General features: G+C 39.5%; 1 protein-coding gene across 7 annotated transcripts in view; it reads right to left on the reverse strand.

Moving 5' to 3' along the window:
• The window catches only part of LOC310902604 (VPS10 domain-containing receptor SorCS1-like), a 292328-nt gene that overhangs the window by 58104 nt on the left and 215383 nt on the right, over positions 1-18841 (reverse strand). For all 7 annotated transcript variants that reach the window (XM_083844425.1, XM_083844426.1, XM_083844427.1 and 4 more), the window contains 4 exons: positions 15822-15940; positions 13038-13127; positions 7727-7906; positions 3065-3211 (listed from right to left, as the gene is read on the reverse strand). In XM_083844425.1, coding sequence (XP_083700551.1) covers positions 3065-3211; positions 7727-7906; positions 13038-13127; positions 15822-15940 — 536 coding nt within the window. The remainder of the gene's footprint in view (positions 1-3064; positions 3212-7726; positions 7907-13037; positions 13128-15821; positions 15941-18841) is intronic.

Here is an 18841-nt window from a genome sequence, read left to right on the forward strand (position 1 = left end):
TGTTAGACACCATCCAGAAACTAGGGGTGGTCACAGTATTTGCTCACCTACAACTGCAAAGGGCAATGAAAAGAGAAAACACTTCCAGGAAGGATATTCACACCACCTCACCTGGATGCTGAAATTATTCTGTGGCAGATGGTGTGAATGCTTCCTCCTCCAATAAGAAATGTGCTTTTCTCCTGAAATCCTTATAATCCATACAGACAAGACAACCAAAATGTAGGAGGGAATAAACAGATGTCTGGGGAAGAGAGGCACAGAGAAAACAAATGACTTGCCCAAGGTCACATAGGAAATTGGAAATAGGCCTAAAAATTGAATCAAGATTCTCCTGAGATTCAGCCCAATGTTTTAACCACAAGACCATCCTTGAAAGCTAATTGATTAACTCTCCTAGACAGATGCCCATAACTTGCAAGATAGAATTACTCCTCAGTTAACCACTTCACAGCACAAGATAAGCATCAAACAAAACCAGCATCTTTGGAATATCATACTTTGGCAGCTATTTTATGAAGATTAAGTGTATTCAGCCTAGAAAACTAGTGGTATAAACAAGAAAAATAAAACCTTGGGCTTAGATGGAATTTCATTGCTTTCCTCCATCCTTGTTATTCAGAGCAATCTCACAAAGAAATGCAAAGAAATTCTTTGACTTGGAAGAAAAAAGCAACAACAACAACAACAACAGCTTTGAGTTTATTTTCGGTAGAGGGATGGCTCTGTATGCTTGCCTTGTGTTTCAACCAGATTCCCTCTTAACTTCCTTAGCTTCCAACTTAGCTTCTATGTACTTATTTCTGCATTTACTTTCCCTTAGTTTAGGCTGAGGTTAAAGACAGGATAGTATTCCTTTCTCAGGCTCAGGACAATCCAGCCACTCCAGGAACAGGTAGATCCCATTCTGCCAACAGCTGAGATGAACATCATCACTGTGTTCCAAGCTATAGCTAGAGACAATTATGCTGAAAACCAGCAGTGTGAAAGCATTAGTATCTGTCCTGGAGTAATGATGGAAGCTAAGCTAGATTTACAATAGACCATTAGGAATTCACCTAGCTATGCCATAAGGAGAAGCAGGATCATGCCAGGAACAGTAATATGTAGAGGGAAAAGGAACGACTGACACATAGGGGTAAAACTATTGCTGATGCAGAAGTAGACAGAATAGAGCTACAGAGGTGAGATGAGCTCGTGAATTGTTTAAGTACTACAGCTATGTCATACTGACAAGAAACAGAATTGCCTTAGAGCAGGGGACAATTTCATTTCTCCATGATTTTCCTGAGCAGAATGCCCTTATGGAACCCTGACATTTCCAAACACATAACTTTTACAGTGCTTTCACCTTGAAAATTTCCCCTATCCCTCCCAACATTTTTAGACTCATAGAATTGTAGAATGGTTTGAGTTGGAAGAGGAAAAATAAACATGGCTAAACATTCTTCTGGACTTATCACAGGGAAGGGATGTTTCTCCCCATTCTTCTTCTGGAATAGCAAATCCTCAGATACACAGTTTAAGTCCATTAAGGATTTGTCCCTGACCACCTTGAAATCAAGTGATCAATTTCTACAGATGTCCACTGACCTGAGATACCTGTCCCAACCCAAGTCAGTGTGTGTTTAGGAGGTGGTCATGAAAACAGGATGAGAAGCCTACCATCTAGCTTGCATAGGTGGAAACAATTCTCAAGTCAAACACATGGTTTTGTAGAGAACAAAATAAAAATGAGGCAGAGTTTAAATTGTGGTTTGTGCATAGCGGAGCTACAAGAATGTAACTGCAAATTGCAGAGAACCAAGACCTTCTCTGTCAGTTCTCACAGTGTCCCTACCAGTGCCCACACTTCTGCTCCTGCTCATGATCTCGTCTGTCTTGTTCAAGTTTATCATGCCTAAGGGAACCCCAGCTTCTATAGACGTATCTGATCTAATTTTAAATGAACTGAATTGTGTTTTCAGGTGCCCATGAATATTGTAGAGTATGGATGGGAAGGCTTAAGGGAGCCATTATTCCCTTTTTCCATAAGAACCATCCAGTCCTGGTTTATCCTCTGCCATAGAAGCACTTCCACTATATAGCAGATAACTGCAGTGGCAGCATACATTTGTGTATAAAATATGCAACTTCTGCAAACAATTGTTCCATAAAGATCCTGCAGAACAGAACCTCTGGCACAGTGGCAAGTCAGATTATTTTTTTTTTCCCAATGTAAAACAACATGAAGGTACAGGACAGTAGCAGGAAGAGCAGTCTAACTAGTGCCCCTGATTTTGCCTTGAACCAAGTTAGATTTTTTTTAATGTAAAAGCTCTTGAAAATATCAAAGGCAGAGTTCAGATTATTATCCTACTACAGGATATAGATGACAAACTAAAAAATATGTGGATATCAGGCTAAGCTATCCAATTTAATAGAGAGCTCCAATTCTATTCAAAATGTATTTCCTTTTCACTCTTGGAAACCATTTGTTTATAATGATGATTAAAGATTTATCCATATGCTGATCTATATCGATAGGTACAGATGAAGGTACAACATACACCTGACACATAGAAATACATATATTTGCATGAATATGTCAATTCTCACTTTTAAGCTCAAAGAGAAAATGATAAATATTTACACTGCCAACAGACTGGCCTGAAAGAAAACGGTTCTCCTTTTGTTTGAGCCAGTCAAGTTATTAGGGTTCCTGAAACTTCCTGAGCTACAATAGCTCACTCCTCCCATCTAGTGTCCAGAGAATCAACTGCGCAGAAACGGCATCCAGCTTCACCTGGTGTTTAAGGGGAGACCATCAGTTGTGCAGAAGGAAACTGATCTACGACGCTTCCTTTTGTTCCAGAAATTAAATTACATTAAATTACAAAGCCAGTTCTTGGTATGCCATCTGGCGGCCCAAGCCTGATGTACCGCACTTTTAAAATGCAGCATTGCCTCCATGAGTTGTGCCGCATGGAGAGAGGTGCTGCCCTCCCCTTCTGTTACCTGGTAGAAAAAGATTGGTCTGGGTTGTTAGCACCCCCAAGTCGTCCCCCCCTCCCCAGGTACTTACTAGGAGACAGTGAACAGGGTTTCCTCTCAGATCTGTGTCCGGAGCCTGCAACAAACTCCAGTCTCTCCCTTTATTGTAGGTGATGAAAGTTTTCACTTGGTTGTCAATCTTCTTGTTAGCCAAGAACATTCCCTTTATCCCTGCTACCTAGGAAAAATTGACATGGCTGAAAAATAGATCAAGCCCATGCAGGTTCTTTGTACATGTCTTTTGTGCCCTGTCAAACCCAACAGGGATCTGGTGGCTGTGTCAGTGTGGCAGATGTCAGGGCAAGAAGTACCAAGGAATATCAAAAGAAGGCAAACTGAAGGGCTGGGAACATGATAACACCATCACAGGTGAAAAGGTGGCAAATGGAAGAAAAAGCTTATATTTCAGAAGCAGCATAGGAACATGGTAAGATGGCAATAGCATTATCTGTAAAGTGACAATCTTTCATCTGGGTAGACATCCTTTCCCCTGAAAGATGAAATATGTACAGGGGAATTATTTGCCTCTTACATGCAGTAGTAGGAAACAGCAGCAATTTTGACCTTGCAAAGAAAATGACAACACAAATATACACTTGCTGTTTAGTGCTTCTGTTCTCACACAGCCTGCTTAAGACATTTTATCCAAGGATCTCAGTGTGCTCTGCAGTTATCAACATTTCAACAGGGTAACTTGGGGTACATTGGATTTTTTATACCTGTTTTGTATTTTGAGGAAACTGAAGCATCAGTGACTCAAGAAAGGCCACCCAGAATGCTAGTTATAGAGCTAGCAATGAGATCATCATCCTTTTATTCTTCCCAATATTTTATCCAAGAACTTTACTCCATTGACTTGCAGAAGGATTTTGGAAAGATGTTATGCTAACAGTCTCACACTGGAATCAAGCCCAAAAGTGCGTTAGTGGGAAGAAAAAAAAAAAAAAAGTCAACCACAAACCACAACTCACATTGCAGAATGTTCCCATCTACTCAGCACACTGAAAATCAATAATCCAATAGTTGCTGCAGCTTGCGAATGAATTTGTTAGGCTGTCATTCTGCAGTCTGAGTGCTACAATGAAAAGGGAAGGGAAATCAGGAGAAGGTGGGGGAAAGTGAGAAACTTGTTTTCCATCAAGCCTGTTCAGTCATCCAGCCCAATCTTTTCTTATGATGCAGAGCTGGTGCACAGGATCATTCACCAAGGCTTTTTATTCATAGAGATTATTACTTAAATTGCATCATGTGGCAAATGGTTACTCAGCAGATTTAGAGTTTGTTCCAGCTCAACTGATTTAGTTATGGGACTTAATCTGGATGACACTACTCCCAGTCAATAGGACCTTATTGCACTTTTAGCCACATGCCATGGCACTACTACTGTAGAGCGCATTGGTACAGTACATTGGTGTTTTTATTCATTCCGAATAGCCCTTTCTACCTTGAGTAATGGCACTGAATTTTATTTGAAGTTACTTAAAGACTTAGACATGACTTGCTCTAGTGGGCAATAGTCTTTAAATTAAGTAGTTTAGTGATATATTATTGACATAAGCACAAAAAGGTAATATTTTCCATGTTTGAACTAGATTGTTTTGTCTCTCCCGAATAAGTATTCAGGATTTCTTTGTGGTATAAAGGAATCCTGAAAAGACAGGGGTACTCTCTCTCTTAGTAATATTGTATGAATAGCCAGGGCTGGAAAAATAACATAGTTCTTCCTTTACTACCAGAGGCCAGAGCCTATAGCTCCATTTGTACTTTTTTTCGTTGTTGTCCTGAAATAGTTGTATTATATAGTCCCTGTGAAATGCTGGCCATAAATGATTAAAAAGCATTTTATATATCAGGTGATAAATGTGTTCTGAAATCCTATGAATTTTTTCTTTTTATGATTCTAGTCCTGGGCTGGGACTCAAAATGCTTTCCAGAGAAAGCAAATTGTAAGTTATGCTGTCAGCCTTGGACAGCTTTATCTTAAAAAAGACTGCACACAGCATACATGCTTGTGTGCTCTTGGTAGGAAGAGATACAGGTATTGCATATACACATCCATGACACACGATGACTTGTTCACACAACCATAATAGACACAGACTTGTACAAGTAAGGGTATGGCCACCGGTGTTCAGAGAAATAAGCGCTGTGTCAGGCCTGCCTGGATTTTGTAGACAATCCCTTCCTGCCTCACATGCACTGTGTGTAGGTACAAATGCTGTCTATGCTTTCAGTGGAAGTTTAATACAAGACACTCAAAGCACACAACTCAAAACACATTCTTCACTCCCCATCAGCAACTTCATACTTCAAACATGTTTCCCACCCAAAATACATACTACTAAAAAAATATAAGTCCTGGATAGGAATGTATGCCACAGCTACTGGTACATCTCCTCATATCTCCTTTTTTTTATAATGACTCCCATTCTGTTTCAATCACTAGTCAAACCAGAAAAAATAAAATCGGTTTCTCTTCATGTTAGAGGCCAACTATTATTTCTCAGGCTGGAATCCCACAGGGAGGATGATCTTGCTGCAGAACAGCCCAGCTAAAGAGTCAAGCAGAGCCACACCACATCACTGAAGAGGTGTAGGAATTACAAAGGGTACCCACTGGCCACTGCTTCTTGTTCTTTCCTTTCTCTACAATGGTCTCTAGGACTTTGCAACTGCAGAACCTCTGAATGCTGGGTCCAGTGTCATACAGATGCACTGGCACTGGAAGGTGATGGGGAGAAGAGCTACTCTCATACCCTACCCTGTCCCACCTTCAGAAAGAGTAGTGTCCCACTGGCAGTGGTGTCCTCATCCCCTACAACATCCAGAAGCAGAAGAGCCCACACCCTGAAATAACAATCTCCCAGTGAAAGCCTCCTGGGAGCTTTTCTCCAGGAGAAAAGAAAGAAGAACATGATGAGGCACCAGGGAAGAACTTCTATTTTCTTCTCATGCCCAATACAATTTTCCATTGAGAAGAACTGAGGATATTTATCCTTGTTGCAGAACCAGATTAGAAATTTGCACACAGAAACACATTCACTACAATTCAACCAGATGAACTTACTTTTTATACCTGCCAAACATATGCATACAGACACATGCACATTTAGCAGGCATTTCTCTGGCATCTTCTCAAGTAATATTGCTTTACTAAATATCTTCTGTCACTACAGAAGGAGTCATTTTGCAATTTCTCCACTTCCTTTTAATTTATCTATGCATTTTTTCTTCTCTGATCTTGATCTCCATTTATCCCTAGAGCATTCATCATTTGCAACAACCCTACTGGGAGAATCCTGCTGGATGGCTTTCTGTTCCCTTCCAGCTAGAACATCAAATTGAAAGGAAGTTTTGTGCCAGGTTCAGTGTCAGCCAATATTCTTTCTATCTAGATAATCTGCAGATATGACGCTACAAGTCTAATTCTATCAATTTCAATCCAGGTTACTGTGTAGTGTCAGTCTAATAAAAAACAAAGGCTTTTCTTTCCCCCTGGGATGTAGGACACCTTTACATAATGCAGTGAAACTGCTTCTTGAGCTGACGTTAATAAGAGGCAACAGCCTTTCCATGGACTGCCAGCATTGCAGAGAGATTAATAGCAGAAAACTTCAAATGACTGGGAAATGACAGTGCCTATCTTCCTACAATTCATCTGCATTTATGTACAATGCTTTGGCTCTCTGTTTGGACAATTCAAGGTGGTTTCCAAGTAAAGGGCAGCTGAAGGCAAACTGTGTAGTAGAGCTAATATTCAGACAGTGATGGGGAAATACAGGAAGAGTTTTCATTTTCAAAGGAACTCAGAGCTATTCCTTGTCTCTAAATGGCCATATAATCCACTGGAAGAGGTGTGAAGAGAGAAGCTGATCCTAAAAACAGCATCTGAGGACTGAATTTCTACTTAGCTGTCTCCAGAAGTAAGACTGGCATCAGACCAAGAGAAGTACAAGCATATATCGAGAGTCCTATTCTTAGGATCAGTTGTCACAAAAGACAATGTAAATTGGCCTTCTTACAGGTAAGCTTAAGCAGAATGCACTCGTCAGGAAAAGGTTTGGGGGTAAAGGTGACATCAATGTGAAGTAGGAGAGTTTCTATGCTCATAGGATAGTCCAGGAGGGTCTATTTAAAGTTAATTCAATTCCCAGAAGAGTCCAAGCTGAGGAAAGTGACAAAGATAGCTGAAAACTACTGTCCCTACTTCCTTCTATAGCTAGAGCTTAGGCTTTCAGAAGCACAACTAAAATGGCAGAATTGGAGAATGATGCAATTCAGAGTGCTGGGAACCTTCTGAACCATAGGCTAGACCAATGTGGGTCAGAGGCTTGGGTCAGCTAGATTTTGGCTGAGAAACTTAAAGAGTTTCTTTTAGGAATGCAATGAGCTGTTTTGCTACATCTTCCAATGCATAAACATGAGCTTTTCCTCACCCGAGAATCTACTGGAGAGTACAACAGTGATTCTGTTCACACTATTAGGCTGGACCTAATTTCAACACCCATGCAAAGTTTGGCTTGAAACTCATCTAATTGCACTCAGATCCTTGATTAAAAGAAGGGTAAAAATGTGTTTAGCTTTGGCTCTGCTGTTCACATGCATACTATGAGACTGATGTGCAAGAATGCAATGGTACTGATATTGTGTGAGCTTTTTAGATAGGAATGAGAAATTTGGAGTCATGACATACCTCATAGAGGTCAATCATCACATTCCCTTCCAGTCCTTGACTACTCTTGACGTTTTCCAAGGCCAGGGTGAAATACACCCCTCGGGTGTCGGAGATATACAGATTGTATGTGTCGTTCTGGTTCCACTCTTGAACAGCTGCAAACACCTGACTCTCGTCTGTGCTGATAACATGCATGTCCTGTGGAAAGAAAACAGAGGCAAGTTACAAGAGGGATCTCTGCCCTGTCATTTCCAAGAGCATCACAGTAATTGTGGAGGAGCAAAGCATATATTTAGGCTGGAGTTTAACTGAAAACTGCAGACAACATTCCTGTACTAGAGAAACATTCCTCTAAGTGGAGAATTCCATCTATGAATATTTTACAACAGCTTTCTTCTGCCAACTTTCAAAGTGGTAATTAACTGATAAGGTGTTAATTGAATATTTACATTGGAAATACAGTGTCATACAGCAGTGCTTTTTTCCCCCTACCAAAATTTTCATTTTAACGAATGCTTTGGTTGTTTTTGTGTTTCTTTATTTGTTTGTTTTTAATTTTTGGTACTTGAACAATACCACTTGTGATTGTACAATCACAGATATTAAAATGCTTTAAAAAATAAAGAAAAAAAGTAAAAGAAAAAGCAGTATTGGAAACATCTGCTTCTTGCCTATCTCTCAGAAACCAAGTATGCTAGGAAACTGATACAAGAAAGATATAATGGGTGAACACGCAGAGCCAATGTTCTTGCTGTTTATTATTTCTAATGACAGTGTCACCTAGGAGCCAAGGCCTTGGACCACTGTGCTAAACACCCCTCCAGCAACAGAACAGACACACATCCCTAAACCTCAGTAGATATAAAGAGCAGAATTGTAGCATTATGAGTGAGGTTTTGTTTTATTTTTCTGTGTTTGTTCTGTGTTACAGTAGACAAGAAACAATGAAAAGAGTGCATAATTTAAATATATATATATATATACATAAAACCTGAATCCAGAAGCCCTGAGTTCATTGGTGCCTTGAAAAACTGTGGAGGTAGGACAAGAAATCCAGACTTCTTAGAACCAGGTGATTCCAAAAAGATTCATCTGTCTGCTTTGGGCAGATATCCCAAAGCTATTTTGCATCCATGAATCTCAGCCAGGGCTTTCTATATGCAAAACTGGGAGCTCTATCAGAAAATATATTCTTTGGAAGTTGATGCTACTTCTTCCTTCTGTTAATAACAGTCTTTGACAATTTACTTTCTTGTTATTTTATGAGGGGGAATTAATACTTTCAGATATAGCTTTATACTGAAAAGATGAAAAATTATATACAGAAGAAATCTGACTTATAAATTTTAAAGTGGATTCACCACAAAGTTAAAATTCAGAAAAGTAGTTTGTTTATTCACATCCAGATCTGAGTATGGAGTGGACGAATATTCACTTGATTTACCTGCTTCTTTGTGCTGCAGAAAAAAAATATCCCAGAAGAAGGGCTGCTTTTGTGGAGGAAGAGATTGGTTTAAATCCTGAGGCAACAGGAAAGTTAATATAAGTCCCATTGGCTTCTACTGATTGTGGCTGTGAACAGATATCCTCTCTCAGCTCCAGTTGTGCTAATAGAAGTAACTGCCACAGCTGTTTGTCAGAGGCTTCTCATTTCAGACTATCACCCTAGTCAATCTGCTGGTAGAACTACATGAGTAGATGATCCCAGTGTGCTTCAGGCAGCATCGGCTAGCACAGCTGTAATCTCAAATTTAAACTTGAAATTAAATGTGTGCACACACGGACAGACCTCTCTACTTAAACAGAGAGATTATAAGTAAAATTCATTTTGTCTGGTGAATGTACAGTTTTATTAATATACCATTTTAATCAAAAGTATTTTAATAACAAGGGCAGAGAGGTAAAAAGATATTCTGATCAACACCAGGAAAACTTAAAGGCAATTTCATGTATGCTTAAGAAGCAAATAAATTAATATATTTGCTGGATGCTTCCTGAGTTTTGATCAGATCATGAAATAATATGCAAGTCTAAGAATACAGTGAGTCTCACTCAAAGAAATTTAAGCCTGGAGAAGCACAGACTGAGACAGAAATAGCATAATACACATAGTGTAGAAAGTCAAAGAAAATAATATTCCAACTGTTTGCCTTTTTGGATCAGTTAACTTTTCATCTGAATACGGCCTTGTCCAGTAGATGCAGGTACAATACAAAGGTTTGATGGGATGGATTCAGTATACAGGCATCAAACACATCATTGACCAACATTAGAGATTTTCTGGTTTTCAACAATAGGAAAATCAAAATTGATCAGCATATCACATTCACATCTTTCTTTCACTTTTTTTTTTTTCTTTTCATGGTAGGGAGTGTTTTTTAGGAAGGAATAATAAAAATAATAATAATTTTTTTTAAAAAAAGGAGCCTTCATATTGATATGTAGCAAGAACTTGACTGAGTCTTCCACTAGTCCAAAAAATGTTAATTTGAGTTTTCTACAGAAAGGGGGAGGAGAGGGACCTTTCTCATACAGCCATTGCTACCTTCAGGGGACTCCCCATGCACCTGCCTATGAGAACCTGAGCTTTCCTCTTTCTGTTCCAGCCCACAGTAGAGGTACATTAATATGCAGTTCTACTATCTGTCCTTCTTGACTTTCCAAAGACAAAGCAAGAGCATGATGCTGTGCATGAGTTCGATCAGGTATCTGCTCAATCCCTAAAGGCCAAGGTTTTCTGAATCACTAAACATGTTTCAGTTACCCTTTTTGCACTTGGTCAGGGTACTTTTCTTCCTGACAACTTAAATATCAGGGATGTGTAGTGCCTATTTTATCCTGTCAATTACTGAGATTGTCACTTCTTTTTAAGGTCTCTATTTCAGGATTTTTTATTTGGTTATTGCTTCTACCATTATCCTGAGGTTGAAAGAAGATAATGAATTTAAAATAGAAGTACCACAAACACCCATTCAATCAGTATTCAGTCCAGCACCAGATTAAGGACAGGTATTTTTTAATGAGAAATTGGTTGTCTTGCTTTTGCATTCAAAGATGTCTACCCAGTGCATTGGTCTAAAATGGAGAGAGTTTGAGCACCCTGTGTGTACATTTAAGGTGATTATTGTGAGTGATAATACAGAGTCTATAACAGAGAACATACTGTGGTGCTGGGGTACAAAATGGGCAGTAGTATTTCACAAAGAAACCTCACTGCAGAAGTTAATAAGTCTCAATAAATACCATTTACAAGATTAATGCAACCTTGTGCACGTGTGCAGACACATGCTTGTGTTGGAGAGAGTTTCACATTCATTCAGGCTTTTAATCAAACTGGTTACCAGGATATCAATGCGAACAGCCAGAGTATTTTAGTTTTGATTTGCTATAGGCCATTCCTGCTTGAACAGCAGTATCACCTGCTAGAGCTGCCTGTCATTGCACCCCTCCAGTTCAGGAGGAGCAACATGCAGAGACAAAAAGCTTGATATTTCTACCTTCAATTCCAGAAGTCGCTTAGCACTGTTTACCATATTTGGCCCCACTTTCTTAGCTGAAGGAGATGAAAGAGAATTTAGGCATAAAAGAAGCTGTTTGTTTCAATTCCTTTGAATAATATAGTGCTTTGTACATTTTTAATAAAAGCAGCTATCTTGCTTTGATATCAAACTCCCAGACAGCCACAGCTCCACTGTAGCTCCTTCCAAGCCAAACGTAGCTCTTCGGTCTTTGAAGACATTCCCAGTTTGTGACAAAGCATCTTATCTCCTTAAATATCTGCTTTTTAATTTCAGTCAAATAACATGAATATATTACTCTTATACCTATTCTCTGAGAACGTGCTGGAATTTAATCATAGTATATTTTCCCTGGTTTTCCAGAGATCTCTTTGAGAAGGTGGACAGTTGGAGAAATAAGTGGGTGGTAAAGCAGATAACCAGCTCAAAACAATCAGTCTTTCTGCAAATGGTCCGAATCAGTTATAAATAACAATTCTGATTTGGATGTTACAAAACCCCTAAAAATGCAATTTTTCTGCTAAGGACTACTTCATATTATACTTGTTTAAATTGTATTTGAATTGACAGAGTAATTCCTTCCCACTTACATGGGAAGTTTCAATCTATGCCTTAGAGTAATATCTTAAAACATGACTGAAGATTCTGGGGCAGTGAGAGTTTTAGGTCTCACACAAAGCGCAAGGTTTACCTGGGATTGTAGAAAGTACATTGGGAATTCAATCTCCAAATCTCTGCATCTTTATATAAAAAATATATGTTCTACTTTAATAGAAACAATATTCTTAAGTTAGGTTTCACTGGACAGTTCTCTTGTGTCAGAGCCTATAAACTATCATGTTAGGGTCCCCAAAGTCCTGAGAGCTTGGATTTTTCAGGTGATGTAAACGAGAACAAAGGTACAACACTTGTGTAAGTAAGGTATGGCTCTGAAGGCTTGGGTTTGAGCTACAGTCTGGTTATATGATGAAGGTCACCCAGTCAATCCACTTTAGATAGGTCTGTTGGAGTGAGGAATCAAAGACAACCAGCTGTGATAATAGCCAAATTATCCCCTTGAATATTTCCATCTACAAATAATGATGTACTTTCAACTTCTAGGAACAAGCTGACCTCGCACTTTCTTTTTTCTCTTTTGCATTCCCAGAAATTAAGCAGGGATTGTCATTTGTCTCCAGATGTTAGATCTCACATGGAATCCACCAGATATTTGCTTCCTTTGAGCTTAGATTTCATTTAAGCCAGGCTATAACAAGAATTAAAAGTCTCTTTGTCTTTGTTAAGAAGTAGTTAGGAACCCAGCTGCAAAATGGTGATTCCTTCAAAATGAAGCTAACATTTTATATAGGTCTTTAAGAAAAAAATCAGCAACAGAAGGCAGTAATAGCCTTTCAAGCTCCGGTGCTAATTCACCATTGTTCTTAATTAGAGAGGATAAGGAGAAGGCACGCAAAGCCATCTCTTTGCTTGGTTCCCATTAAAATCTGCTAATGAGGTAAAGTACAAAAAGTGACCCACTCAGAACAGGGAAAGAAGAAGGGAATTTTAACACACACACACAAGAAAAGAGAATCCCTCAAAAAATTAATTGACATGGGCCATGGTATCTATCTGTATTTCATGCTGATATCCTTGACTAGCCAAAGTGGTGACTTTGTTTTGAGTCCCGTTTTGCTTGCAAATGTTCTCTTAAAGAATGATGTTTTCACTCATTGCATGTCATCTTGTGGTTACTTGCGTTGAATTCAATAATTTCTGAATAATCAGAAAATATGTAGGTACATACAGGCATTCCAGCAACAACAGCTTACCTTGGGCAAGGAGTATTTTGGCAGCTTCATCTGTGTAAATGCATTCCTCCTGTAAGAAACGTAATAATGTGGTCGTCCACCCGATGTCAACTATGAGAAAAGCAGAAAAGATATCTTCAGTGTTTTTTAAAATATTTTTATTACTAGTGAAAACATCAAGCAAAAACTGTCAAGGCAAACAACACAGCATTGGTGGCAGTGGCTTAAAACTCCAGTGCTGGTACAGGTGATGAATAACCATTGATCCAACTGACAGTGGCTGAAAAATAGAGAGTAAGAGAAATCCCCTTTTCTACAAAGAGAGACAAAGGCCAGAATTTCAGGTGAAAGTATTGGGAAGGTGTAACCTTAGCTTCATTTAGGCCATTATGTCACCTGATGACCATCTGCTCTCCTCTTACCACAAAACAAGCTGTTTTCTGTTTGTAGAGCTGATGTGGTCTATTGGTTAGAGAAGCAGATTGGCAGACATGACGCTTGATTTCTATATCTATCTCCAGATCTGGTTCCTGTGTGGCCCTGCACAAGCCATGTTTCCAGATCACCTAAAAATTCACATCTCCCAAAGGCAGGAGAACCTGAGCTGATTTGGTATTTCTGTAAATTTGGCTATTTATATTAGTGCCTAAATACTGATGGCAATCCCTTGAACACACTGGGTTAAAGCAATGTGTGGTTTCATTTTATGCCACATCTTAATGAGGGGGGAGGGGGGGGGGAAAGCTGACAATGTTAGCTGCTGAAGCATAATCAATGTTTGTAAATTACTTTGAAATTCATGGATGAAAGACACTGAAGGAAAAAAAAATTCTGAGGGATTCTCCATGCAGAACTTTGCTTTAATTGCCTGCTATCCGGGCTTATCAAGACTTCACTTTAGCAGTGAGTGTTTTAAAAGACACTGCAATAGTTTAAAATGGAAGATACGTAGAGGCTAAGAACTACTTATATTAAAGCTCTTCAACTATTTTTTGAGGGAACTGATCAAACATTAGGGAAAGGAATGCCATAGTGAATGTAAAGAAAACAGGGTGTAGTGGGAAAAATGAACCCACTTTCCCTTATTTTCAACTTTTGAACCTACTAATTCTCCTTCCAAATGCCTTAGTTGTGGAAAAGCTAGATGGAGATGAAGGCTGGGGCAGGTTCTCATGGAACTCATCTATTCTTCTAGCCCTTCAGTGTCTAGTGTGAGACTAATCCTCCTCTGAAGAATAGTGTCTGGGATATGGTAAAGTCCAATATCACTCACAGCATTTTATTTAGCAATTATTTATTTTATTACTTGCAAGCCAGATAACTTGCATATGTAACCCTTTGAAGAATGCTATTTGAAATTACCACTCAGCAGTTAATTCACTGATTACTAGGGGGAAAAAAAAAAAAAAAAAGAGAGACTGTTTCCAGGGATTAAAATATTATTTCATTCATGCAAGTGTTAATTATTAACACTTGGCAAGTACTATCTCTTTGAGCAGTTAAGGTTGTGAAAAGTTCCTCAGGACATTAAGGGAAAGGTTGTAAGAGACTTCCTGTCCTCACACTCTCCTCCTTCTACCATGCAACTAGCACTGAGGTGGAATAAAGAAATGTTACAGCACTGATAACGCTACACAACAGTTTATAGGCAGAAAGTGAAAAGCATCAAAATACAAGGGCAGTCCAGAAAGGCAGGCAATCTCCCCAGTGTTGACTTCAAATGGGGCAAAGGGATTAACTTCTCTCTAGTGTGCCGTAAAATTAGGTCAGAACAGAGAAGACAATATTGAAGAGCACAAAACCAAGGCATCAGTGATGAAGCAATGAATCATTTCAGATATAAACTCCCCAGTTCTTGTGTCACTCATGACACACACACAGTTAATCTGAAATTAGAGAGCGAGTCTGAACAGCATTGTGTGCACCTGTTTTTCTTATCTCATAAACATTTTATTTATGTCCCAGACATGGAAGGCACAAAAGCTACTCTGGAATGTATGTTCAAGATTTATTTGTGCATGATTTAGAAAGGTATTTATGTTTATGATTGAGTTCATTAACCGAAGGCAATTAGGAATCAACTCACTCAATTCAAAATATCAATCCTCTATCTTCACTCCATCCCCAAGCATGACAGAATATAAGCTGTCTGTAAAACCAGTTTAGTCCTAATGATTTCCAGTTCACCTCCATGTTTCCCACAATTCTGTTGTTATTTTTTGTCCATTTCATCTGTTATTAAATGGACCCTGGCAGCAGGCTAATGAAACCCACAGTAGTTCAGATCTATTCTCCAGCTCTCACCTGGAACACAGCTTGGCTGAGTACATCTCATCTTCAGCCTTTTCACTATAATCACAACTGAGGCGTAACAATAAAGCCTGATTATTCCTTCCTTGGTCCTTCCCCTGACTCCCTCCCTCTCTTTTCTATTTCCTTCTTGTGCTTAAAACAGCTTCAGTCTACTGCCCTTGCGATAGGAGAAGACTGACACGTCACTTCGAGCTGGGGGGTGAGAACACTAATCTGAGAATGCTGATGAGCTAGCAGGAGTGGCATGGAGGATTACTCCAGTACACACAGTGGATGCTTCAGGAAGGAACTCTATGACCCTACAGTGACAAGATACTAAAGGTAGAAGAAACTCTATTAACATTGTAATGAACTGTTACAATCCACTCGGTGCCTTTATTATTCTCTGATTAGTTGGGGGTTAACATATATGCACATGCATGCAAAAGAAGGAAAGAGAAAATAATAGAATATAAAAGAATAGAATAAATAAGAGAAGAGGGTGTTCTGCACCTGAACAAAGACATAGTCATCCTGGACAATCAGGGAATTATGGTCGATATAGCCTGGAAAGGGTTTGCTTCGAGTGGCTTCGCTGCAGTTCTGCATCTTGCAGGTGATGTACTGGGCATCTGAAAGGAAAAGGACAAAAACAAGACACTTGAGATCCTGAGCACAGATTTTCCCTACTGTCATAAACCTACTTGCTGAGGCCACATTTCTGCTTCACAGCCTCATGTGATATGAACTGACACCATCCATTCAAAGCAACATTAACACTTTTCCCTTACACCTCTGGTAAATTTACCCTTCATTGCTCTCTTCCTTTCAGTTCATTCCTTTTTCACATGGATCACCTCTCATAATTTCTTTCATTCAATACTAATCCAGATATCAGACCTGTATGTTGCTCCTTTGTACCAAGAGAGAGACCAACATCACTGACCTAGTTGCTGCATTCTACCCTTGGGGTTCCATGCCGGGAGTACATCAGTCAGTGCTTGAAGGTGGAAAACTTAATGCTTGTGGCTTAGGTCTGACACAAAACTTGTCAAGGATGTATCATTCAGCACTATTACCTGCCCTGTTGAGTTTACTTGGATGCTATCCAGGTTTAAGCTTAAACTTAGGGACTAACCAAGTGAAGAAGCAACAGAGACACAAGGGACACTTCACAGAAACAACAAACAGCTCAAGTCCTGTGACTCCCAAAGTGACTATGGGTTTGAATAATTGTTTCTATGCTGCAGGATAGATATATTCTGTGCTGAGCCTCCACAGTTCACCTGCCACCCCCATTGTGGGGGATTTACTGGAGGCCATGACAGCTTCTACACGGTCACATGCCTGAGTTTATTAAGAACATGGCCAAGGTCCAGAATATACACAAGTACGAGAACACCTGCCCCATAATGGCACCACTGAGAAGCCCTTTCCTGGCACACCTCTGCATTTCCTACAGCACCCACACACTACAGAGTAATTCATATCACCACTTGGTTCAAAAATTTTACCTACATCTCTGTTAACTGTGTAGGTAAATGCACTCTGGCAGACCTGGGCAATCATTCCACTCTTGAAGGTGGATATCTGAGCTTCACTGAGTTGTTTGCTTCAAAGTAAATGGCCTAAATGCAGCCCTAAAGCCAGCTCATCCGCTGTTACCATATGGGACTTCTTCATCTCCTGTTTTGAAGCACTGCAGGGTGCTCATCTCGTAATCCATCACCTGAAGGAAAACAGTCTGAATTTTTTCATGGTGGTAATTTATCCCAGAATACAGAACCAGATTCTCTGTATTCAATTTAGGCTCTTTCAGATCAATTAAGAAGTTGTACTTTGTTTAAAGACAAAACTGATTTACAGGAAAAAGGTTTTTGGCATTTTAGCATTAGCACTTAAATGATAGAAACACTACATGGCATTTAATCTTAGGACTACTTATAATCTTCTTCCCTGATGAAGAAGCACAGCCCCTTGTTTGATATAATTACTGCCTTCTGATCAGAGAAACAGCATTTTCCACTGAAATAGAAACGGCTAGATTTTTACTATCTCATATTTAATCTTGGGTTTAATTAAAATCTATCATTTGACGTTTCTTTCCTTGTTTCTAAGGGCTGTTGACTTCTGCTTGAAACAGAAATGCAGGGTAACGAACCTTCAGGAAAGTTTGATGAGGGATGATTTTACCCCGACATTTGCAGAGTTCTTGGAATATATAAAGTGATAAGTATTATTAGTCACTGCAGTTTATAACATTTTATGCTTTTGCAGCTCAGTGCAAAACATTAATTAATATAACCCAGACAGTGTGATCAAAGTGCATTTCCCTTTGCAGGGACATGATTTTTTCCACATTAGCCACGAGAGGGCAGGGAGAGATATAAGTCCAAGCCTGCTCATTCCAGTGAGCTCAGGGAAATTCCCTTTTCAAAGCTGTTCAGTCTCCTTTGTCCCCCTGCTGCTAGGGAAAAAGCAGCTAAGGGGGGCTACTAGTCAAAAGACAGAATGGACACAAATCTGTCCATCTGCAGCACAGCCATTTCCCACTTCTCCTCTTAACTGAATCCATTATACGATGGACAGCCCTTTACATGTCCTCACATTCATCCCCTCTCATTCAGTCTCAAGAAGGGTCCTGAGTGAAATCCTCAGCTTCAACAACAAAGCACTGTGCTGAGCAGTCAGTCGACATGGCTGGCCCTGAGCTGTCCTATTGGCAAGACTGGGTGGCTTTTCACACATGGGATCAAAACACCTGGCCTAGAGCTATTGTAGGATCAGACTTCTGTTTCTCACCTTGTTTCCTTCTTTCTTTTTTTTTTTTTTTTTAAACCTACCACCATTGTTTTCTTTTACTTCCACAGGAACAGTGGCTCTTTGGGAAGCACTAGGAGACTGCTGTGCCATCATACCTCCCACACAAACACGTTGTCTACCCTGCAAATACATGGAGGTAGCAGGATGAGTGCTACTAGGACAGGCCATCAAGGATGATTAAGGAATCTCCTCCACAAGAGATTATAGAGAGCAGTTCAGGCTGACATCTGTTAGAGGTGACTGAAGTTTTTTCAATCCTGTATTAATGAAGGAATGGTGACTATGTCTATTTCTGCTGTGATCACCAGAGTCTGTGCAGCAGTGATTGTACCATTGATGAAGATTTACTAAGGCAATTCCTGTGAACTTTTACAGTGCAATTCTCCATGGCTTCAATTCTAAAATGCCAGTAATAACTACTAAAGGGCAGAGTTCTGAAATTGCTTAAACTAATCTGCCAAACAGCCAAACCCTGAGATGTGCACACCAAAAAAAAAAAAAAAAAAAAAAAAAGCTCTCTCTGCTATGGGATACAGAAAGAAGGCAAAGCAGGCTTCTTGCAGTGTCTGGTGTCTGGATCTCTCATTTTTCCTAAGGGAATTTTTGTTTTGCTCACATGAACTCAAGGATTTTGTTTCAGCGTCTCATTTATATGGACATTCTATGTGATTCCATTGGCAGAGCTTTGTAGTTTAGCATTAATTAATGTC

The sequence above is a fragment of the Anser anser genome (genome assembly GCF_964211835.1).
Source record: "Anser anser genome assembly, chromosome: 7".
Taxonomy (NCBI): Eukaryota; Metazoa; Chordata; class Aves; order Anseriformes; family Anatidae; genus Anser; species Anser anser.